This window comes from Vipera ursinii (genome assembly GCF_947247035.1).
Source record: "Vipera ursinii genome assembly, chromosome: 13".
NCBI lineage: Eukaryota > Metazoa > Chordata > Lepidosauria > Squamata > Viperidae > Vipera > Vipera ursinii.
In genome coordinates, this window is record NC_139526.1 from 15355354 (window position 1) to 15375822 (window position 20469).

General features: G+C 45.5%; 1 protein-coding gene across 2 annotated transcripts in view; it reads right to left on the reverse strand.

Moving 5' to 3' along the window:
* Window positions 1-4244: 4244 nt before the first annotated feature.
* TECPR1 (tectonin beta-propeller repeat containing 1) overlaps window positions 4245-20469 on the reverse strand; it is a 29781-nt gene continuing 13556 nt past the window's right edge. For both annotated transcript variants that reach the window (XM_083372746.1, XM_083372745.1), the window contains 15 exons: window positions 19566-19711; window positions 18456-18611; window positions 17092-17241; window positions 15202-15359; window positions 13726-13853; window positions 12882-12984; window positions 12587-12683; window positions 11734-11813; window positions 10952-11008; window positions 9589-9763; window positions 8735-8870; window positions 6756-6848; window positions 6286-6392; window positions 5678-5797; window positions 4245-5476 (listed from right to left, as the gene is read on the reverse strand). In XM_083372746.1, coding sequence (XP_083228872.1) covers window positions 5291-5476; window positions 5678-5797; window positions 6286-6392; window positions 6756-6848; window positions 8735-8870; window positions 9589-9763; window positions 10952-11008; window positions 11734-11813; window positions 12587-12683; window positions 12882-12984; window positions 13726-13853; window positions 15202-15359; window positions 17092-17241; window positions 18456-18611; window positions 19566-19711 — 1892 coding nt within the window. In that variant the 3' untranslated portion in view covers window positions 4245-5290. The remainder of the gene's footprint in view (window positions 5477-5677; window positions 5798-6285; window positions 6393-6755; window positions 6849-8734; window positions 8871-9588; window positions 9764-10951; window positions 11009-11733; window positions 11814-12586; window positions 12684-12881; window positions 12985-13725; window positions 13854-15201; window positions 15360-17091; window positions 17242-18455; window positions 18612-19565; window positions 19712-20469) is intronic.

Sequence of the window (20469 nt, forward strand, 5' to 3'; positions counted from 1 at the left end):
TCAACCCTGGCAACTTTACGATGTGTGGACCTCAACTCCCAGAATTTTCCAACCAGTGATGGATGGGGAATTCTGCGAGCTGAGGTCCACATGTTTTTGAAGTTGCTATGGTTGATGAACACCGAGTTCTGAAAGAAAAAGCATCTCCATGTTAGCTGAAGTGGGAGGGAAAAAAAAGACTTCTACAATGGATGGATGGGTGTCTTCTAACACTCAACATTATGCCACTGATTCTTTAATCCCATTCAATAGTGTGTGTGTGTGGGGGGGTGTAGGGCACCCAGGAACATATATTTAAGTAAAGAGCTGGTGCCCATATATAGTGCAGAACTATTACGTTTGGGAGCAAGCTGCAAGTCAGAACAATTCATCCAGACATGACAGTCACACAGCAAGTCAGGCGATCTTTTCAACAGCCGGGAGCGGCTGTGTGCCCTCCCTGTTTCGCCTTTGGTGACATTCAAAATGTCCCCGTTGCAAGAGAACAAAGCCCTGGAAAAGGTGCACAGAGAATTGTTGGGAAAGGTCACCGTTGTTTACCGCTTTGGCAAAAGTGCCCTTGATCAAAGTCGAATCTTCTGCATCACTTAGGAAGAACAGGATAAGACTTATTAAACACAAACAATGCCGTCTTCATGGAGAACAAGATGATTTCGAGGTGGCTGCGGAGAACTTGATCTGTTCTCCAGAGTTTGATCACCCTTCCTAAAGGGCATTGTTTTAAGTTCACACACCTACAGAGACATGGATTGTTCTCGGCTGGCATTTTGAGTGCAAATGTCACACTGGATAGGACTGCGACATCCTGCTGGATGGGGTTCAAGACAGAGCTGAATTCTGTGCTGTTCGGAGTCATGAGAGGTGGAATCAAGTTGATCTCTAGAACAGAGGTCCCCAAACCTTTTGGGCACCAAGGACTGGTTCTGTGGAGAAAGGCTTTTTCACGGACCGGAGAGTGCGTGGTTTTGTGTGCTGCCTGCATCCCACAGATGGGGCTTTGCTTGTTTGTGTGGACTGGTTGCTGGCATGCCACAGCCCAGTACCGGTCCACGGCCCGGGGGTTGGGGGCCCCTGTTCTAGAAGACCCCCCTCTCCGTTGCTTTCTGTGGGACTTGAGGAACATGCTTAAGATGTTCCTTGGGGTAAATTCTCAGATGGGGTCACCTTCTCCAGTCCAAAGTTGGAAGCTGGACACAGAATTTAACCTGGAGATTCTGATCCCAGTTCCTCTACTGCTTCCAACACTGGTTCTTCCGATCTTGGAAAACATCCAGTTTTGGTCACCACGATGTAAAAAAGATGTTGAGACTCTAGAAAGAGTGCAGAGAAGAGCAACAAAGATGATTGGGGGACTGGAGGCTAAAACATATAGGGAACGGTTGCTGGAATTGGGTCTGTCTAGTTTAATGAAGAGAAGGACCAGGGGGGGACATGATAGCAGTGTTCCAATATCTCAGGGGCTGCCCCAAAGAAGAGGCAGTCAAGCTATTCTCCAAAGCCCCTGAAGGCAGGACAAGAAGCAACGGATGGAAACTAACCAAAGAGAGAAGCATCCTGGAACTAAGGAGAAATTTCCTGACAGGAGAACGATTAACCAGTGGAACAACCTGCCTCCAGAAGTTGTGAATGCTCCAACAATGGAAGTTTTTAAGAAGAGACTGGACAACCATTTGTCTGAAATAGTATAGGGTTTCCTGCCTGAGCAGGGGGTTGGACTAGAAGACCTCCAAGGTCCCTTCCAACCTCCTCTTCTTCTTCTTCTTCTTCTTCTTCTTCTTCTTCTTCTTCTTCTTCTTCTTCTTCTTCTTCTTCTTCTTCTTCTTCTTCTTCTTCTTCTTCTTCTTCTTCTTCTTCTTCTTCTTCTTTCTTCCCAGGGGGTTGGACTAGAAGATCTCCCAGGTCCCTTCCAACTGAGTTATTCTGTTATTCATTCCTATCTTCCCAGCTTTAGACACCCCCCCCCCCACCAATGAGCAAGCTTGAAACTTTTGACCTTTAAGCAGTTAAAGAGTCTTGCTGTACCAGCCCAGGAACACTCGGAAATCACTTTGCACAAATTAAGCAGGTAAAGATATTACAGTATCCACTTTCCACCTTGGTGCCAACCCAAACACAGCTCCTCTTAATCTCTGAGGAAGACACTTATAGGCAGAGCAGAAAAGCCAGTTTTTGGTTTTTTTTTTTGCTTGGAGGGGGGGAACCCCACCCTCTTCCCTCCAGACTCTTCTTCGGCACATCTGCTCCTCTCTCTTCCAGCTTAGAATTGAAGCAGCCAGAGAAGAATTGGCAGAGAGGAAGAGCATGTGAACACAAAACTCTACTTGAAAATCAGGTCCATGGTTTTGGGTCTCTGCCCTGCCTGGATTGCTCATTTGCAAAACTAGGGATAATGGAGGGATTTGGGGGAGGGGGGGCAACTAAACCTGGCTGGCAGCTTCTCATAGAGAGGAATTTAGCTCAGAGAGAAATACTCTTGTCTAGAAACCTTGACGGAAGGATTTATAGCCATGTGCTTCATGGGGAGGCACACGTTTACTACAGGCTAAATTCGACCACGATGTAAAAAAGGTGTTGAGACTCTAGTCTAGAAAGAGTGCAGAGTAGAGCCACAAAGATGATCAGGGGACTGGAGGCTAAAACATACAAGGAACGGTTGCTGGAATTGGGGATGTCTAGTTTAATGAAGAGAAGGACCAGGGGGTGACATGATAGCACCGTTCCAATATCTGAGGGGCTGCCCCAAAGAAGAGGCAGTCAAGCTATTCTCCAGAGCACCTGAAGGCAGGACAAGAAGCAACGGATGGAAACTAATCAAGAAGCAACCTGGAACTAAGGGGAAACGTCCTGACGGTTAGAACAATTAACCGGTGGAACAACCTGCCTCCAGAAGCGGTGAATGCTCCAACACTGGGAGTCTTTACGAAGAGACTGGAGAGCCATTTGTCGGAAATGGTAGGGTTAGGGTTACATCACCATGAACGCGGAGAGCAAGATGGACATCACCAACGAATTCGGAGTTCTTGGGTATGGTTAGGAGGGCACTGACTTTTCTAGCCTGCTCTATCTATGTTTCCAGGTAAAATACATGGGGAAATCCCATTGGAGGAAAATTCCATTTAGGGTTTCCTGCCTGAGCAGGGGGTTGGATTAGATGACCTCCAAGATCCCGTCCAACTTTATTATCACTACTTACGACCGCAACTGAGCTTAAGATGTCTGTTGCTAAATGAAACAGCGAGTTTGGCCCCATTTTACTATCATAAACACGAGTCATTGGCCAAACGTTTGAATTTTGATCATGGGACCCTGGGGGGAGGCTGTGTGAAAAATGGCGATAAGTCACATTTTTCGGTGCCCTTGTAGCTTTGAATGATCATAAAACGTACACGGTTTACATCTGGTTTTATTGTCCCATCTGGGCCATTTCTACATTTTATTGTGTTTCGATTCTTGGCGTGGGTGAATTTTTATTTAAGTATACATGTACATTCTTCGGCAAAATATGTTCCACTTTTGTTTGGCTATTGAATAAAATGTGAATATTTCATAAAGAGGTGTCCATGTCTCAAGATCCACTCATGCATCCGTGCCACAGTTTTTCCTTTCCCCCGCCCCCCACAACAATAAATACAAAAATATCCCTCTGAAAAAACAGCCACCAGTGCAAAAGAAACCATCCTGCTTTTAAAACAGAACAGCTATTTCCCCCCCCCCCCTTAACGCGCTTCCCTCTTCTGTATTTTTCCCTCCGTTTACTTGGTGTCAGAGCTACGCACACACCTAGCTCTAAAGGGGAAAGATATGTAAAAATATGGATTTCCAATGCAAAACGTCTCTGCAAGTGTGCCCTGACGTTACTGCCTCTTTCTCTGAAAAAGCAGCACCAGGAAATACAACTCTTTTGTTTTGATTAAGGTCAACAGGACTCAGCAAGGAGGCAGTGATGTCTTCATTTAGTTATTTTAATGCACTTTGAAAGAAAAGAGAGAGAGAGAGAGAGAAAGAAAGAAGGGAGGGAGGGAGGAAGAAAGAAAGAGAAAGAAAGAAAGAAAGAAAGAAAGAAAGAAGAAAAAGAAAGAAAGAAAGAAAGAAAAAGAAAGAAAGAAAGAAGAAAAAGAAAGAAGAAAGAAAGAAAGAAAGAAAGAAAGAAAGAAAGAAAGAAAGAAAGAGAGGGAGGGAGAAAAAAAGAAGGGAGGGAGGGAGGGAGGAAGAAAGAGAAAGAAAGAAAGAAAGAAAGAAGAAAGAGAAAGAAAGAAAGAAAGAAAGAGGGAGGGAGAAAAAAAGAAGGGAGGGAGGGAGGAAGAAAGAGAAAGAAAGAAGAAAGAGAAAGAAAGAAAGAAAGAAAGAAAGAAAGAAGAAAGAAAGAAAGAAAGAAAGAAAGAAGAAAGAAAGAAAGAAAGAAAGAGGGAGGGAGGGAGGGAGAAAAAAAGAAACAAAGAGAGAGAGAGAAAAGAAAAAGAAAGAAAGAAAGAAAAAGAAAGAAAGAATATATCTTTGAGTTGCTGAGATGGAGAAACTGCTCTTTTTAGTGCTATAGAATTAACTAACTGGCTTAGTTTATTCATGTCCACCCTGCCAGGAGGCTGGCTCACTATAGACCAGGACCTGCCTGTGCCACAACATCTAAGAAAGCTGGGATTGGGGTCAAATATACTCCACATGGGGGCTTATAATAGAAAGGGTTCGTTGACTCTCTTCGCCTACATATTGGGTCCTGTACTAGCCAGCATAAACCAAGGCTTAGTTGATGAGAATGGATCCAGGCCTACTGGAGAACATCAGACTGCACCAGGCCTAAGAAATACCACAATAAATTAAGGGGGTTAAAACAACAACACAAGCAGAATTCTCTCTCTCTCTCTCTCACACACACACACACACACAAACACAAACATCCAGTTCTCCCACTGAGGTGATGGGACATGCAGACTCTCCATTCAACCGTCTCCCAAGTTTGATCTTCTCCATCTTGTAGATTCACCGGGGGTGAATCTAGCTCCCAGAATGCTCATCAAGAACTGGGGAATTCTGGTAGATGGTCACAACCACGTACCTGGGAGACACACACACACACACACACACACACACACACAGGTTGGAGCATCATTTCGACGAGGACTGGGTTGACTTTGGCTGCTCTCGCAGAAGGGAAGCAAGATGAAAGGGTTGGTAGACCGCATGCTTGGAGTTGACTTGGTCTCTTGAAGCGAGTGTTCAAAAACCAGCCTAGTCTTCCGTGTAGTTTCCGTGATCTAGGACACGCAGAATGAGCCGGAGGTGGCAGCTTTAGTCAACACTGGACAGCGTTTCTGTCCAAACCTTGGGCACCATCTACAAAAACGCTTGTTTGCGATTGGTAGCTTCCGTGAACCTCTAAGCTACTAAGGTCACGAGGAGAGCTGCTTGGATCATCCTGAGCTGCCATCTTGACGCTTTCGGTTGCGTTTCCTCGTATGGTGATGTGCTCCCATCCTCCCTGAAAAATTAGGAATGAGAGGGAATAGCTTAGAAAGAGGTGTTGGAAAAAAATCACTGGATCTTACTCTTTGGGGAGTGGTAGCAAAGCACTGTGGGTATTTACACCAGGGGAGGAGAAGTCCTTATGACCTGCAATCTTCTTCTTATGGACCTTTCTGGATTATGGAGAGCACCAACAGTTGGCGTTTCTGATGCTCACCCCGATGCCATAGTCCCAAGAGACTCCCTTTGGTTCCAGAGGCTGGACTCCAGTCCGATGGCAGACAGTTCCACAGCTCAGACTGTGACTCCCTTGGACCTTGTCAGCTATCACCCAGATCTAAAAAACAAAGATATAACCGGAGAGACATTACAGCCCCACCTTCCATTCACATATAATGCCCACGTCAAAGATGGGCAACCTCTGGGAGGCCAGTGGGGAATTTTGAACCGGGAAAAGATGGCTGAGGTGCTCTCACAAAATGGCAGTCCGAAGGGGTATTTTTCTAGTCATAAAATATCTACCACGGCAGTAGATCGACTGATCACAAGGCACCCATTTCCTAGAAGTTCCTCCAGGTTCTAGAAAACGGGAAAAAAACTTCTTGGATGGGAAGCGAAATGTCTTCAGGGGAAAATACCAAGAAAGACCAGTCGCCTTTTGAAAAAGCACCTTTGGGCTAATTCCCTTCAGTTGTGAGGAAAATATTTTCTCTGGAATCGTTAGGCCCAATTCTGTTGAAGTCCACTCATCTTAAAAATGGCAGAGGCTGAGAAACACTTGGCTTTTAAGTGCTTAAAAGGGATCCTTTTCTGTTAGGGTCCCACCTGATCCAAGGGTCCGACAGAAACTTTGCGGACGTTGTTCGAAATGTGTTCCCAACTAGATCCTTGAGGGTAACTGGGTGTGATTCCAGCACGAAACCACAAATTACCTATAAAAGACAAAAAGGAGTTGACAATATCACGTGCGCGTCTGTGTGTGTGTGTATACACACACAATTACAAAGCATCAGAATTTTGATTACGGGACTGTGGGGATGCAGTGATGGTCGTAAGTAGGAGGATTAGTCGTAAATCACTTTTTTCAGCGCCGTTGTAACTTGTGAACAATGATGAATTAATGGTTAACAATTAAATTGCTAAACACAAGTTCAGTGATCTTCTAACGTAATTACAGTTCCTTTCCAATGGAGCAATTACACAACTAACAAGCAACTCGAAGAAACCAGGATTTTTCTCAAAACCACCATTAAAAAAAAACGAACACACCCAGGAGTATCGGATTATCTCCTCACCATTTTTATCCACGGCCAGCACAGCCGTTCGTCCCACGGAGACTTGCTTTAACTTCTGCTTCAGAGGAGAAGGGACGTGGTACCAGCATTCGCCTGGATGTTCCCAGAAAACCAGCAAGAGGTGAAATAAACAAGAATTACCTCCTGACTTGCTACTGATTTGAATTTATCGAACTAAGGCAGGCATGGAAATACAAGCTTGGCTTTTGTTTAGATGCGGCCGATTTTAGCCACTTGCAGGATTCTTGGATTACGTTCAGCGATCACCACGTTGTGTGAGGCCAACATTTTTGATTTTGTTGGCTGGGATTAACGGGCAAAGGCTGGAAAAAAAATATCCTTATTTTGGCTTTTAACCCTTTGTGCAGGGTGGGGAAAAAAAGTCACCCTCTGCTCTCTTTTTTAATTGGTGGGAAACTTAAAAGCGTTTACGTTGTTCCTTGAAAAAAATATTAACAACACAACTCCTAACCTAATTGTGACTGGTTCAAAACATAGCAGCAACCCTGGGTTGAGTCAGTGTGGTGTTGTGGTTAAGAGGCTGGATTAAAAAAACCCAGGAGATGGTGAGTTTTAAGCCTACTGTCAACCTCCAGCTCGGCGTATCCAATTAAAAGTTCAGGATTATTTTCATTTCTGAAAAGCTTCCTGTTTATTGAATACACGGCCTGGTAAAAACGAGGTAAAACCAAATCTAAAAGCATCAGACCAAAGCATATAACAATGACTTTCCAGCCAGCCCCCCAACCCAGATGTCTATGTGACTCATGTAAACAAGTTCTCTTTGTAATAATAATAATAATAATAATAATAATAATAATAATAATAATAATAATAATAATAATAATAATAATAATAATAATAATAATAAAAATAATAATAATAAAAATAATAATAATAATAATAATAATAATAATAATAATAATAATAATAATAATAATAATAGAGTTGGGAGGGACCTCGGAGGTCTTCTAGTCCAACCCACTGCTCAGGCAGGAGACACCATACCATTTCAGACAAATGGCTGTCCAGTCTCTTCTTCAAAACCTCCGGTGTTAGAGCATTTACAACTTCTGGAGGCAGGTTGTTCCACTGGTTAATTGTTCTAACTGTCAGGAAGTTTCTCCTTAATTCCAAGTTGCTTATCTCTTTGATTATAGTTTCCATCTGTTGCTTCTTGCCCTGCCTTCAAGTACTTTGGAAAATAGATTGACTTTTTTATGTCAACCCTTTAGATATTGGAAGACTGCTATCATGTCCCCCCCTGGTCCTTTGGGAATAGGGCGGTATAGAAATTTAATTAAATAAAATTTAATTAAATAAATAAATTAAATTAGACATACTCAATTCCAACAACCGTTCCTTATATGTTTAAGCCTCCAGTCCCCTGATCATCTTCGTTGCTCTTCTCTGCCCTCTTTCTAGAGTCTCAACATCTTTTTTTTACATTGTGGTGACCAAAACTGGATGCCTTATTCCAAGTGTGGCCTGACCAAGGCCTTGTAAAGTGATATTAACCCTTCACGTGATCTTGATTCTATCCCTCTGTTAACGCAGCCTCGGATTGCATTGGCTTTTTTGGCAGCTGCAGCACACGGCTGGTTCCTGTTTAAGCGATCGTCCACTAGGACTCCGAGGTCCCTCTCACAGTTACTACTACTGAGCAAGGTTATGAGACCCATCTGCTATCTTCTTCACACCTGCTAGAATGTCCTTGAAAGGTTTTCCTGCTACCGACTCACAGCAAGCTTCCGTAGAACTGGAGAGGTTTCGTTTCTCTGACTAACCCATTCGACCCCTGCCCCCACCCCCTTACTCTAATGGCAAGATGAAAAAAAAGAGAGGCAGGTAGCTGCCAGATTTTCACTCTTGACACGGAGGTACGAAAACTGGCTGGGCGACTTTGGGGCTGGCTGAGCATCAGGAAACCAGAGTTGGCAACTGCTCTGTCTTTACTCTCGACTGGCTTAAAAACTAACCTTCTGGTTTTTTGAAAGACACTGAACCGCGACAGAAGGCCGATCCATCTTGGGCAACAGCCCAGACTTGGTGAAACATTCCTATGGAGACCGACACAAAGGGTTGGTCTGTTCCCACGTGCAGCCAGGAGGTGCCCTAGTGGGGGAAGAAAGTGTGGGTGAAAAAACCTTTCTGAGCCTTGGACACCTTCAAGAGATGAACTTCCATCTCCATCCCTTCCCGGTCCTTCTTTGGGTCGTGCAACCTGTGGCCAGGTCGATCTCCGAAAAGTTAAGCGGGAGCAGTCTTCCAGTCCAATGTACAAATAATCCTCGATTTACAACAGGTTTTTTTTTTTGGGTGGCCATTTGAAGTTACAACGGTCCTGAAAACAGCGAGTTACGACTGTTTTTCATACTTACAGCCATTGCAGCGTCCTCCTGGTCACAGGATCAAAATTCAGAGGCTTAGCAACTGGCATGCACTTATGACGGTTTGCGGTGTCATAAGTCATCCCCTTTTGCGACCTTCTGGCAAGCAAAGTCAGTGGGGAAGCCAGACTCACTTGTGCTAGCAAAGTGGCAAGAAAGGTCGTCAAACGGGGCAAAACTCACTTAGCAACTGTTTCACTTAGCAACATAAATGTTGGGCTCAACTGGGGTGGTAAGTGGAGGACTGCCTGTACTGCCGAGGAAACACAGACACGACCCGGTGTCGTCCGGATGTCAACTGAGCTTCCTCAAATGCGATCACACAAAATAATTTCCAGAGAGCTGAGGAAGGATCCCTGGGAGATTAAAATGACTGGTTTGTAGTAAAACCTCCGTTCAACCAGGTCAGAGGAAACCATAAGAGAGAGGGGGGAAAGTTTTACCGCTGGGTTTTGGGGTGTGACCTGCAGCCGGCAGAGCACGTCTCCCTTGTCGCTGATGGCCCAAAGGGGAACAAACTCTTCCTTGGACCCAGGAGGTTGTGACATGATAGAAACATCTCGCAAAGCGATCGGAGGCCCTTCCAGCCAGGGCCCACTTGTGACCATTTTACATTTCCTGCGTACAAAAGAGAAGGAGAGGATGTGAGGCAAGACTTCCAGCACTGATGGTGTTCCCTAGTTGGGTCATGAAACGTCTGCAAGAAAACCACCAAGCTCGGAGAGCACCAAGGACCCTGCAGTCCTCCTCCTCCTCCTCCTCCTCCTCCTCCTCCTCCTCCCCCTCCTCTTCTCTCCTTCAACCCCCACTCCCTTCTAGCACTGATGATGTTACCTAGTCGGGTCATGAAACGTCTGCAAGAAAACCACCAAGCTTGGAGAGTGCCAAGGACCCCCCACAGGTCAATCCTGAGCTACAAATACTCCCTTCTATCGAAACTTAAGGAATGGCCTTAAGCCAACCACACGCTGGCTGAAGCATTAATTGGCTTCTTTCAGAAAAACATTCCACGCGGACTCTCATAAATAGCCCTTGGTGAATGAAAGAACAAACGGATTATGATGCAGGGCTGACTGTCCCTCGCCATTTATTCAGCAAGCCCTGATCCAAACAAAACACAACTCTGTGCAAAGTGTAAACGAGTTCAACCAGTGCTTTAATCGCTTTAGTTTTAGGTCCTTCACTCCTGACCTGGTGCTTGACGAGCTGAAAATATCGGGAATTTCTGTCCAACTGGAGGGCTAAAAGTGCCCAGCTAGGAAAAGCTGGTCTGAAGGTCTATCTATTTATCTTTTATCAGATGCCAAACCTACATCCTTTACCGGCCAAAGCAAACGTTGTGTTTGGAATGGCATCGGATATTTTAAAGAAACAACCAAGAGGAGAAACAAGGAGTTTATTGCAAATGAAAAGGGGGCAGGAGGGGGGGTAACATGCTTTAAACCAAGGGTGTCAAACTCAATTTCATTGAGGGCCACATCAGCATTGTGGTTGCCCTCGGGGGGCCGGGTGGGTATGGCCAGGGTGGGCACGGCCTACTGGGTGGGCATGGCCAGCTCTACATCGTTCGCATCAAGGGTGCCTATGGGGGCCTGGGCAGGAGTGGGACAGATCTGAGGGTCTCTGACAGAAGGAGGGTCTCTGGGCCAGGGCCAAGGCAGCGGGAGCCATTCCCTCACTGTTTCCAGGATGGCTTCGGGGGCCACATGAAACCACTTCGTGGGCCGGATCTGGCCCCCGGGCCTTGTGTTTGACATGTCTGCTTTAAACGGACCTTAGGGCTTTGCAAAAGGTGATATGGGTTACCTGGCCCAGCGTCTCCGGCGCACAAAGTCCTTCATGGTTTTGTAGCCGTGATAAGACCTGTTGGGAATAGAGAATAACAGAATAACAGAGTTCAAAGGGACCTTGGAGGTCTTCTAGTCCAACCCCCTGCTCAAACAGGAGACCCTATACCATTTCAAACAAGGGGTTGTCCAATCTCTTCTTAAGAGCTTCCAGCGATGGAGGACCCACAACTTCTGGAGGCAGGTTGTTCCTCTGATTAATTGTTCTAACTATCAGGAAATTCCTCCTTAGTTCTAGGTTGCTTCTCTCCTTGATTAGTTTCCATCCGTTGCTTCTTCTCCTGCCTTCAGGGGCTTTGGAGAATAGCTTGACTCCCTCTTTTTGGGGGCAGCCCCTCAAATATTGGAACATTGCTATTATATCTCTGCTAGTCCTTCCCCCCCCCCCCAGATTAGAAAACCCAGTTCCTGCAACTGTTCTTCATATGTTTTAGCCTCCCTAATCATCATTGCTGCTCTTCTCTGCACTTTTTCTAGAATCCGTATTGATGATGCAGCTTTTAAAACAGCTTTGGGGGGGGGAGACAGAAAACCCCCCTGATTTTTTCCCCCCAGGCCTTCCCATCTCTAGTTGCTTCCAAATGTGTGTTTTTTTTCTTCAAAACTGCCACATTTTCCTCCCCCAATATTGTTATTCCATGTGTTTCCTCATCAGCTTCCATCCAAAGTGGGGTCAACCGCTTCCGTGATCGAACCCAATTATACGTGGGGAAGGATGGGAGCGAAGACAGAGATCCTTACGCGGGGAAATCGCCTGCGTATTGCCAACCTTCTCGGTCAGTCCCGCCTGAAATGCCGAAATCGATAGCCCAGTCAGACACCTGTGTCGCGGAGAGAAAAGCAAAATAACAACTCTTGATTCCCTTGCCTCCACGACAGGAGTTGCCTGAACTGGGGAAAAAAAAAATCTCTCTTTAATAATTTTCCACCAGTTATATGGAGACGCTCGATCATCCAGGACACGATTGTCCCAAAGTTGCTTTTCTAAAAAAAAGACAACTGGAGTTTCTTGGGTTTTTTTCTTCCCTTGAAAACGTTTCGCTTCTCCTCCAAGACGCCAAACCACCAAGCTGAGAGAGCAGCAAGGACCCCACATTGTCCTTGTCCTCCTCTTCCTCCTCCTCCTCCTCCCCACACCCCCCACTCCCCCTTCTAGCACTGATGGTGTTACCTAGTTGGGCCATGAAGCGTCTGCAAGGAAACCACCCAGCTCAGAGAGCAGCAAGGACCCCACAGTCATTGTCGTCATCGTCGTCCTCCTCCTCCTCTTCCTCCCCACACACCCCACTCCCCCTTCTAGCACTGATGGTGTTACCTAGTTGGGCCGTGAAGCGTCTGCAAGGAAACCACCCAGCTCAGAGAGCAGCAAGGACCCCACAGTCATTGTCGTCGTCGTCCTCTTCCTCCTCCTCCTCCTCTTCCTTCCCACACACCCCACTCCCCCTTCTAGCACTGATGGTGTTACCTAGTTGGGCAATGAAGCGTCTGCAAGGAAACCACCAAGCTCAGAGAGCACCAAGGACCCCACATTTCAACCTGAGTTACAAATATTCTCCTTCATCGGTACCGAGGGCCAGAGAGCAACTCCACTTACCCAACTCCACTGGGGCGATGGAGGCTTGGTGTTCACTTTGGTACATTCGCGTAAGCCAGACACATCGCTCCACATATACCGGTCGGTGGGCAGCCCTCTGTTAAGGCAAACAGGCACAAGTCTCAGCTCATCTGCCTTGTGGGTCAAGGACGTTTGCAAGAAAAAAAAATGCCAATTGAGAGAGGTTCATTTTTGTGTGTGTGTGGTGGGGGGGACATGAAAATGACCCGATAGTCTAATTCCTGCTGCAACAGACTGGCAAAAACGTAGTTTTTAACCTGTCTACTTCTCCTACCTGTTAGTGTAGCCCGTGACAGGATTCCACCGCTGGTTTTCATAAATATAGACGCTCTTCACGTCGGTCTGTGTGTGAATATTCTCAGTGTTGCCTGCCAACCCTGTATAAGCCAAGGCACGAACATTATATATAGAATTTAATGATCTTCTTCCATCTAAAAACTCAAACTATGCTCAAACTATGCTGCCGTGAATTACAGCAAATGTCGGAATGGTTGAAATACAGCATTATTTAATTAACTCGGGATATTAGTCAACCACATACAGGTAGAATAGAATGATGGGGATGGAATGGAATGGTATAGAATAGATTTTAATTCCCAGAGTTCCCTGGACAATATGAATTCTGAGAGTTGAAGTCCACCTATCTTAAAACGGCTAAGGTTGAGAAACAGTTCTGGGTGAGGAAGAGAGAGTCAGAAGTTCTTGTAAAATTGGCAGGGAGAAGGGAATGGAATGGAATGGAATGGAATGGAATAGAATAGAATAGAATAGAATAGAATAGAATAGAATAGAATAGAATAGAATAGAATAGAATAGAATAGAATAGAACAGAATAGAATCTGGAAGGGACCTTGGAGGTCTTCTAGTCCAGCCCTCTGCTCAAGCAGGATAACCTATACCATCTCAGACAAATGATTGCCCAATCCCTTCTTGAAAATCTCCAGGGATGGAGCACCCACAACTTCTGGAGGGACGTTGTTCCACTGGTTAATTGTTCTAACTGTCAGGAAATTTCTCATTAATTCTACGTTGCTTCTCTCCTTGATTAGTTTCCATCTGTTGTTTCTCCTTCCTCATGTTCAGCAGAAGGAGGATGGCCTGGAAGAGGCATTTCTTACCCGTCAAAAAACTTCCTCCGTATCCACCAGTGTAAATCCAAGTGGTGTGGTCATAACCTACTCCCCACACGATGCCATCACTGTTACATTCAATCAGGCGCAGATGTCCTCCGACTTGGCGCCAAAACCTACAAGGAGAAGACACTCTGCTCAGGTTGCCTCAGGATCCATCCGCAATAAAACAAAGGATTTAATGCACTCTTAAGTTTATGAGAGCACCCAAAGTGAAGCTGGACAAAATAATAGCGTTGGAAGGGACCTTGGAGGTCATCTAGTCCAACCCCCCCTGCTCAGGCAGGAAACCCTATACCAATTCAGACAAATAGTTGTCCAATCTCTTCTTAAAAACTTCCAGTGATGGAGCATTCACCACTTCTGGAGGCAGGTTGTTCCACTGGGTTAATTGTTCTCCCTGTCAAGAAATTCCTCCTTAATTCTAGGTTGCTTCTCTCCTTGATTAGTTTCCATCTGTAGCTTCTTGTCCGGCCTTCTGGTGCTTTGGAGCATGGGTTGGTCCCCTCCTCTCTGTGACAGTCCCTCAAATATTGGAACAACGCTTTCATGTCACTCCTAGTTCTTCTCTTTGTTCAACTAGACATACAAAATTCCTGCTATTGTTCATCATATGTTTTAACCTCCAGCCCAGACGCAAATTCATTCCACATGAATAAGGGTCACCAAACCAATGTTTCCTTCATTAGACCAGATAAGTAAGTTCCCCGTCAATCCTGGATTAATTGTAGAAATATACTTTTCCCTCTGTCTTGTCATTCTCCTGGCCTCTAGAACAGTCTTTCAGCCTTTCTCAACCTCAGCATGGACTTCAACTCTCAGATGTCCCCAGCCAGCAGACTTCTGGGAGTTGAAGTTCACAGATCTTAAAGCTGTTGAGGTTGAGAAACGGTGTTCTTCTTTCTGCCAATTCCAGTTTGGTTACCTAGGAACCACCCCTTTAAGGTAGGCCAATTACAGAAAGAAGTCTAGGAGAGAGTTCAAGAATGTTCCTTTATTCGTGTAGGGCAGGGGTAGGCAACCTTGGCTCTTTTAGGACTCGTGGACTTCAACTCCCAGCATTCCTGAGCCAGCTATGCTGAGGGAAAAGGGAGAGGTTTCCAAGCTGAGCCATGCTGGCTCAGGAATTCTGGGAGTTGAAGTCCACGAGTCATAAAAGAGCCAAGGTTGCCTACCCCTGGTGTAGGGCTTTAATCTTTGTAAATTGTTCCCTGCCTCATTTTATATGAAAGAAAACCAAGGCTGGTTCCCCCCCCCTCCCGAGTTTCTTTCTCACTCCTGTTTTCCGGGGCTGAAAAAGCTTTTAGGAAAAGCCCCCCCCCCCTTTAATGGGTCACTCATTTCGATCCCTTTCCCTTGGTTGATCTCCATCCCTTCACACGGTGCCAGAGTTCTCCAAAAAGAGAGAGATTATTCTTGGTTCCAAAAACATTTAGCAAGGGAAGTTCAGGTCAGATTGCTCACATTTGATCACAAGGCATCGGGTGCGTTAAAGCCTCCAAGTCAGGGCTTGGCTCACTCACAAAGATGTCGCCTTTGCAGGTCAGCGACCAGATGGCTTCATGAGAAGGAGGGCCGTGGAGCTGCCGGCTCTCACAACAAGACATGTTCAGCAGTGCCAGCTGGGAGACACAAAGGAATGGGGAAAGAGATAGGACGTGGTTCAAACACTTCCTGTCTTTAGAAGAGACTATTTGAAGCTCAGGATTGAATTGTGGGGTCCTTGGTGCTTTCTGAGCTTGGTGGCTTTCTTGCAGACATTTCATCACCCAACTAGGGAACAATCAGCAGTGCTAGAAGGGGTTTGGTCAGTGCTACACGTATCTATGTTGGTGGAAATGTTCTTGGTCAGGTGTAGGCAACCTTGGCTCCTTTATGACTCGTGGACTTCAACTCCCAGAATTCCTGAGCCAGCCATGCTGAGGGGAAAGGGAGAGGTTTCCAAGCTGAGCCACGCTGGCTCAGGAATTCTGGGAGTTGAAGTCCACCAGTCATAAAGCGGCATAGGCCTAGGACAGGGGTAGACAACCTTGGCTCCTTTATGACTCGTGGACTTCAACTCCCAGAATTCCTGAGCCAGCCATGCTGAGGGGAAAGGGAGAGGTTTCCAAGCTGAGCCGTGCTGGCTCAGGAATTCTGGGAGTTGAAGTCCACGAGTCATGAAGGGGCCATAGTTTCCCCATGCTGGCTCAGGAATTCTGGGAGTTGAAGTCTACAAGTCATGAAGGGGCCATAGTTCCCCCATGCTGGCTCAGGAATTCTGGGAGTTGAAGTCTACAAGTCATGAAGGGGCCATAGTTTCCCCATGCTGGCTCAGGAATTCTGGGAGTTGAAGTCTACAAGTCATGAAGGGGCCATAGTTCCCCCATGCTGACTCAGGAATTCTGGGAGTTGAAGTCCACGAGTCATGAAGGGGCCATAGTTCCCTCATGCTGACTCAGGAATTCTGGGAGTTGAAGTCCACGAGTCATGAAGGGGCCATCGTTCCCCCATGCTGACTCAGGAATTCTGGGAGTTGAAGTCCATGAGTCATGAAGGGGCCATAGTTCCCCCATACTGACTCAGGAATTCTGGGAATTGAAGTCCACGAGTCATAAAAGAGCCAAGGTTGCCTACCCGTACTTGGTGATTCCTTGATTAGGCTGTTGTTTACTATAAGCTTGTTTGTCTGAGCGGGTGATTCCTTGATTGGGGTATTGTTTACTTCTCGACTGCTGATCTAGTGTTAATCCTGGTGTCAATTCTGCTCCTCTGCATGTTGATTACTGGACAGGAGGTGTTTTGGTCTTTTTCTTTCTTTTTTGGCTTTGTGATTGGCTCTTTTGAATGGTATGTAGATATTGTTTACCTCTGTGTGCCTGTTGATGGCTAATCTGGCTGAGTATCAAGAGGCAGATTATGACGATGTTCCCTAGTTTGGTAATGAAATGTCTGCAAGAAACCAACCAAGCTCAGAGAGCACCAAGGACCCCATACTTCCTACCCTTTCTGGAAGAACAAACCAGTCCCACCAATTTTCTATCCTTCTACTGGATGGCTGTGGGTCCAGGGCCCACCCAGGCTCTGCCCACCACCTTGAGAACTGTATTCCCAAAATGGCTGGAGGAAGGTCCCAATTCAAGCAAGATTTTGGCTCTTTCTAAAGCATAGTCTGATATAAATAACCCATCTACACCTTGAGCTAAGCCACCAACTATGGTTTACCAAAACCAGGGCGGGGCTCAGTCAACAAATTAAGTCCAAAACCAACCAACTGCTCCAAGTCCAAAACCAACCAATTGCACCAACCAAGCAGTATGTCAACCCTACTACAATTAAGTTCTTGACCAGCTTGGAAGTCATCTATAAACATACCCAATGATGCATTTCTTGTTCGGTGCTTGCTGCTAGGCGGACGGGCCACCGTTGTTTTGTCCTCTCCGGAGTGTAGAGAGCAAAAGAATGTTTGGCCTCATTCAGGATCTCAACTAGGATAGTAACTTCGTTGAGGAACATGTGGATATACTGGGGAACACAGAGGAAATGTCAAATCCGATCTTCAGCTTAAAGAGTGCAGTTAAACAAAGAAAAGAAATTTGGCAGCCAACAGGCAACACTTTAGCTAGGGGGATCCTGGGAATTGAAACCCAGGCATCTTAAAACTGCCAAGGTTGAGAAATACTTCGCCATATTCTTTCCTCTCCCAAATATTATGTCTGGTTTCGACCATCCAAAGCTTTGGTGATTCTTGAGCCAACCTGCTGGAGATCTGAAATGTTGGTGTCTCATCTTAGCATCAGTTGACAATGCAAGTCATCTTTAACACCAGCAATGTATTTTTCACAGGCTTTGGGACTAGAAGACTTGGCTCTTCGAGCTCTCTGGCCCAGGCTGAGAATTTTAATTTTAATTTTAACTGGGGTTTTATTTGTTCAGGGACGGATATAATTTTTTAAATTTGTTTTTAACTTTTGTATTTTTGTTTTTAATCACCCTGTAAACCGCCCTGAGTCCTTCGGGAAAGGGCGGCATATAAATGTAATAAAATAAATAAATAAATAAATAGAAAACCAATGGTAATTGATTGGGTGAACAGAGAGATCTTTTGATTGAAAAGAGGGGTTTAAAGGCAAAAAGTTTCATGGCTAATATAGGTTACATTTTGCACGCTGCAAGGTTTTTCTGCCTGGTACTATTGCTCTCCAGTGGACACCTTTTGAATTCCCCTTTCAAAAGTTTTGGCCAAGGGCCCTGACTATTTGAGAGTTTTTAATTTGACATTTTACCATAATCCCATTGCTTCAGGATCTTCGTCACTCAATCCCCACTTAATTTTTACAGAACAGAAATTGGAGACTTTGCAGCAGGGGAAAGCTACAACGCTAAAAATGTTCTGCTCTTACGGCAGATCCCACGTGACAACTTTGCAGATCCCGGGATCACGTGATCACCCTCTACAAACCTTCCCAGCCAGATCCCGACAAGCCAAGTCAAGGGAAGAAGCTTAACGACGGCTTAGCGATCCCCTTAACAAAGACAGCGATTCGCTTCAGAACAGTGGCAAAAGAGCCTGTGACGTAGGCAAGGGTCATGGGTTGGGTCGCTTAATGGCTGCACTGCTTGGAAGTTCTGCTGGCTCCCAACTGGGGTCGTAAGGTGGGGACTCCCTGTATTTTTGTGTCAAGTTGGGGGTTCAAGAACTGGGTGCGAATTCAACCTGGCTGCTCAGACACGCCTACCTTCTTTTCCTCGTTGTGTGTGTAGTAGACAAAGAGAATGCTGTCCCGGGTCCCGTCGTTGGCAGTGAACTGCTCCAAGGCCACCTGCACGTCAACCCAACGGAAGGGCTTCCAGCTTCTCCACCACTGCAGCGTTGCGGTTTTGACCCAGACGGACTGCAAGAGGCAAAATCCATCCTTCCATCAGAGTGAACTAAGAGTAAAACTCAACACTACCATTCAATCTCGCTGGATTAATTATATCTATATATCTAAATGTATCTCTACATCTCTATCTCTATCTCTATTTCTCTATCTCTCTAACTATCTAACTTTCTATCATTTTAAAAATCAAAGGCAGAATTGTGGCAAAAAGCAACATGGCCCTCTCCTTTGCATTTATTGATATTTATTTCTACCCTGCCTTTATTATCTTTACAAATAACTTAAAAGCGGGAACATATCCTACACACCTTCCTCCTATTTTCTCTACCGCAACACCTCTGTGGAGAAGATTGGGCTGAAACAGAGGGGTGATTGACTCAAAGTCACCCAGCCGGCTTTCATGACTCTGTCAGAACTAGAACTCAAAGCTTCCTGGTGATTGGCCTGAAGCCACCCAGTCAGCTTTCATACCTAAGGTGGAACTAGAACTCACAGTCTCCTAATGATGGGCCCAAAGTCGCCCAGCTGGCTTTCGTGCCTAAGGTGGAACTAGAACTCACAGTCTCCTAATGATGGGCCCAAAGTCGCCCAGCTGGCTTTCGTGCCTAAGGTGGAACTAGAACTCACAGTCTCCTAATGATGGGCCCAAAGTCACCCAGCTGGCTTTCGTGCCTAAGGTGGAACTAGAACTCACAGTCTCCTAATGATGGGCCCAAAGTCGCCCAGCTGGCTTTCGTGCCTAAGGTGGAACTAGAACTCACAGTCTCCTAATGATGGGCCCAAAGTCGCCCAGCTGGCTTTCATGCCTAAGGTGGGACTAGAACTTACCGTCTCCCACTTTCCAGCTTGGTGCTTTAACCACTAAGCCAAACCGTCTCTCTCTTATAAAGCTCTCCTATGAAGACTTTTTCGATTCCAAACTTTTGACAGCGAGTCCCAACCAAATCCCTGCTTTCTCCACTTTACCTGCTCCACCGCCTGTTCGTAATGTCTGAAGTTGTCCAACTCTCGGTGGCTCCTTTCCGACAGCTGCCGAAAGATTTGCTTCCTCCACTGGGCAGCATGACTGGGGCTGATGGAGAGGGTCAAGGACTGCGCACAGGAGTTTAAAGCTGTAACGGACGGGGGTTTAAAAAAAAAGGAGAGAATTCCCAAATCAAGCATTTTCTTGGACCCTTTCCTTAAAAACAGTTTTTAAAGAGTTGTTGCCGTTTGTATATCTGCTACAACCCAAACAACTCTTAAGTGGCAGATGGTAATAAGGACCAAAAACAACAGTACAAGAAAAAAAAAAATTCTCAACTTGCGGCATTTGTTTAGCGACCCTTTACGACGGTCCTGAAAAAGAATCAATTTACAACTGGTCCTCGCACTTAACGTTAAAATTGCTCTAAGATTAAAAGACTGGGCAATAAATAAGGATTAAAGACTCAGACCAAGCCCCCCAAATCATAGTTCCAGTCTTAAAACCATTTTAGTGATTGTTTGAATTTACGATGGTCCCGAAAAAAATCCGATTTATGACTGGTTCTCGCACTTAAGTTAAAATTACACTAAGATTAAAAGACTGGGCAATAAGGATTAAAAAAAACAAGCCAAAAAAACATAGTCCTTGACTTACAATCGTTTGTTTAGTGACCGTTCAAAGCTACGACGGTCCTGAAAAACGTGATTTACAAATGGTTCTCACACTTAACGTTAAAATTACACTAAGATGAAAAGACCGGGCAACAAGGATTTAAAAACAACAGCCCAAGCCAAAAAAAAAAAAAAAAAAAAACAAACCCGAACACAGTCTTCGACTTACAACGATTCGTTTAGCGGCCGTTCAACGTTACGATGCTCTTAAAAAAAGCGACTTACGAGTGGT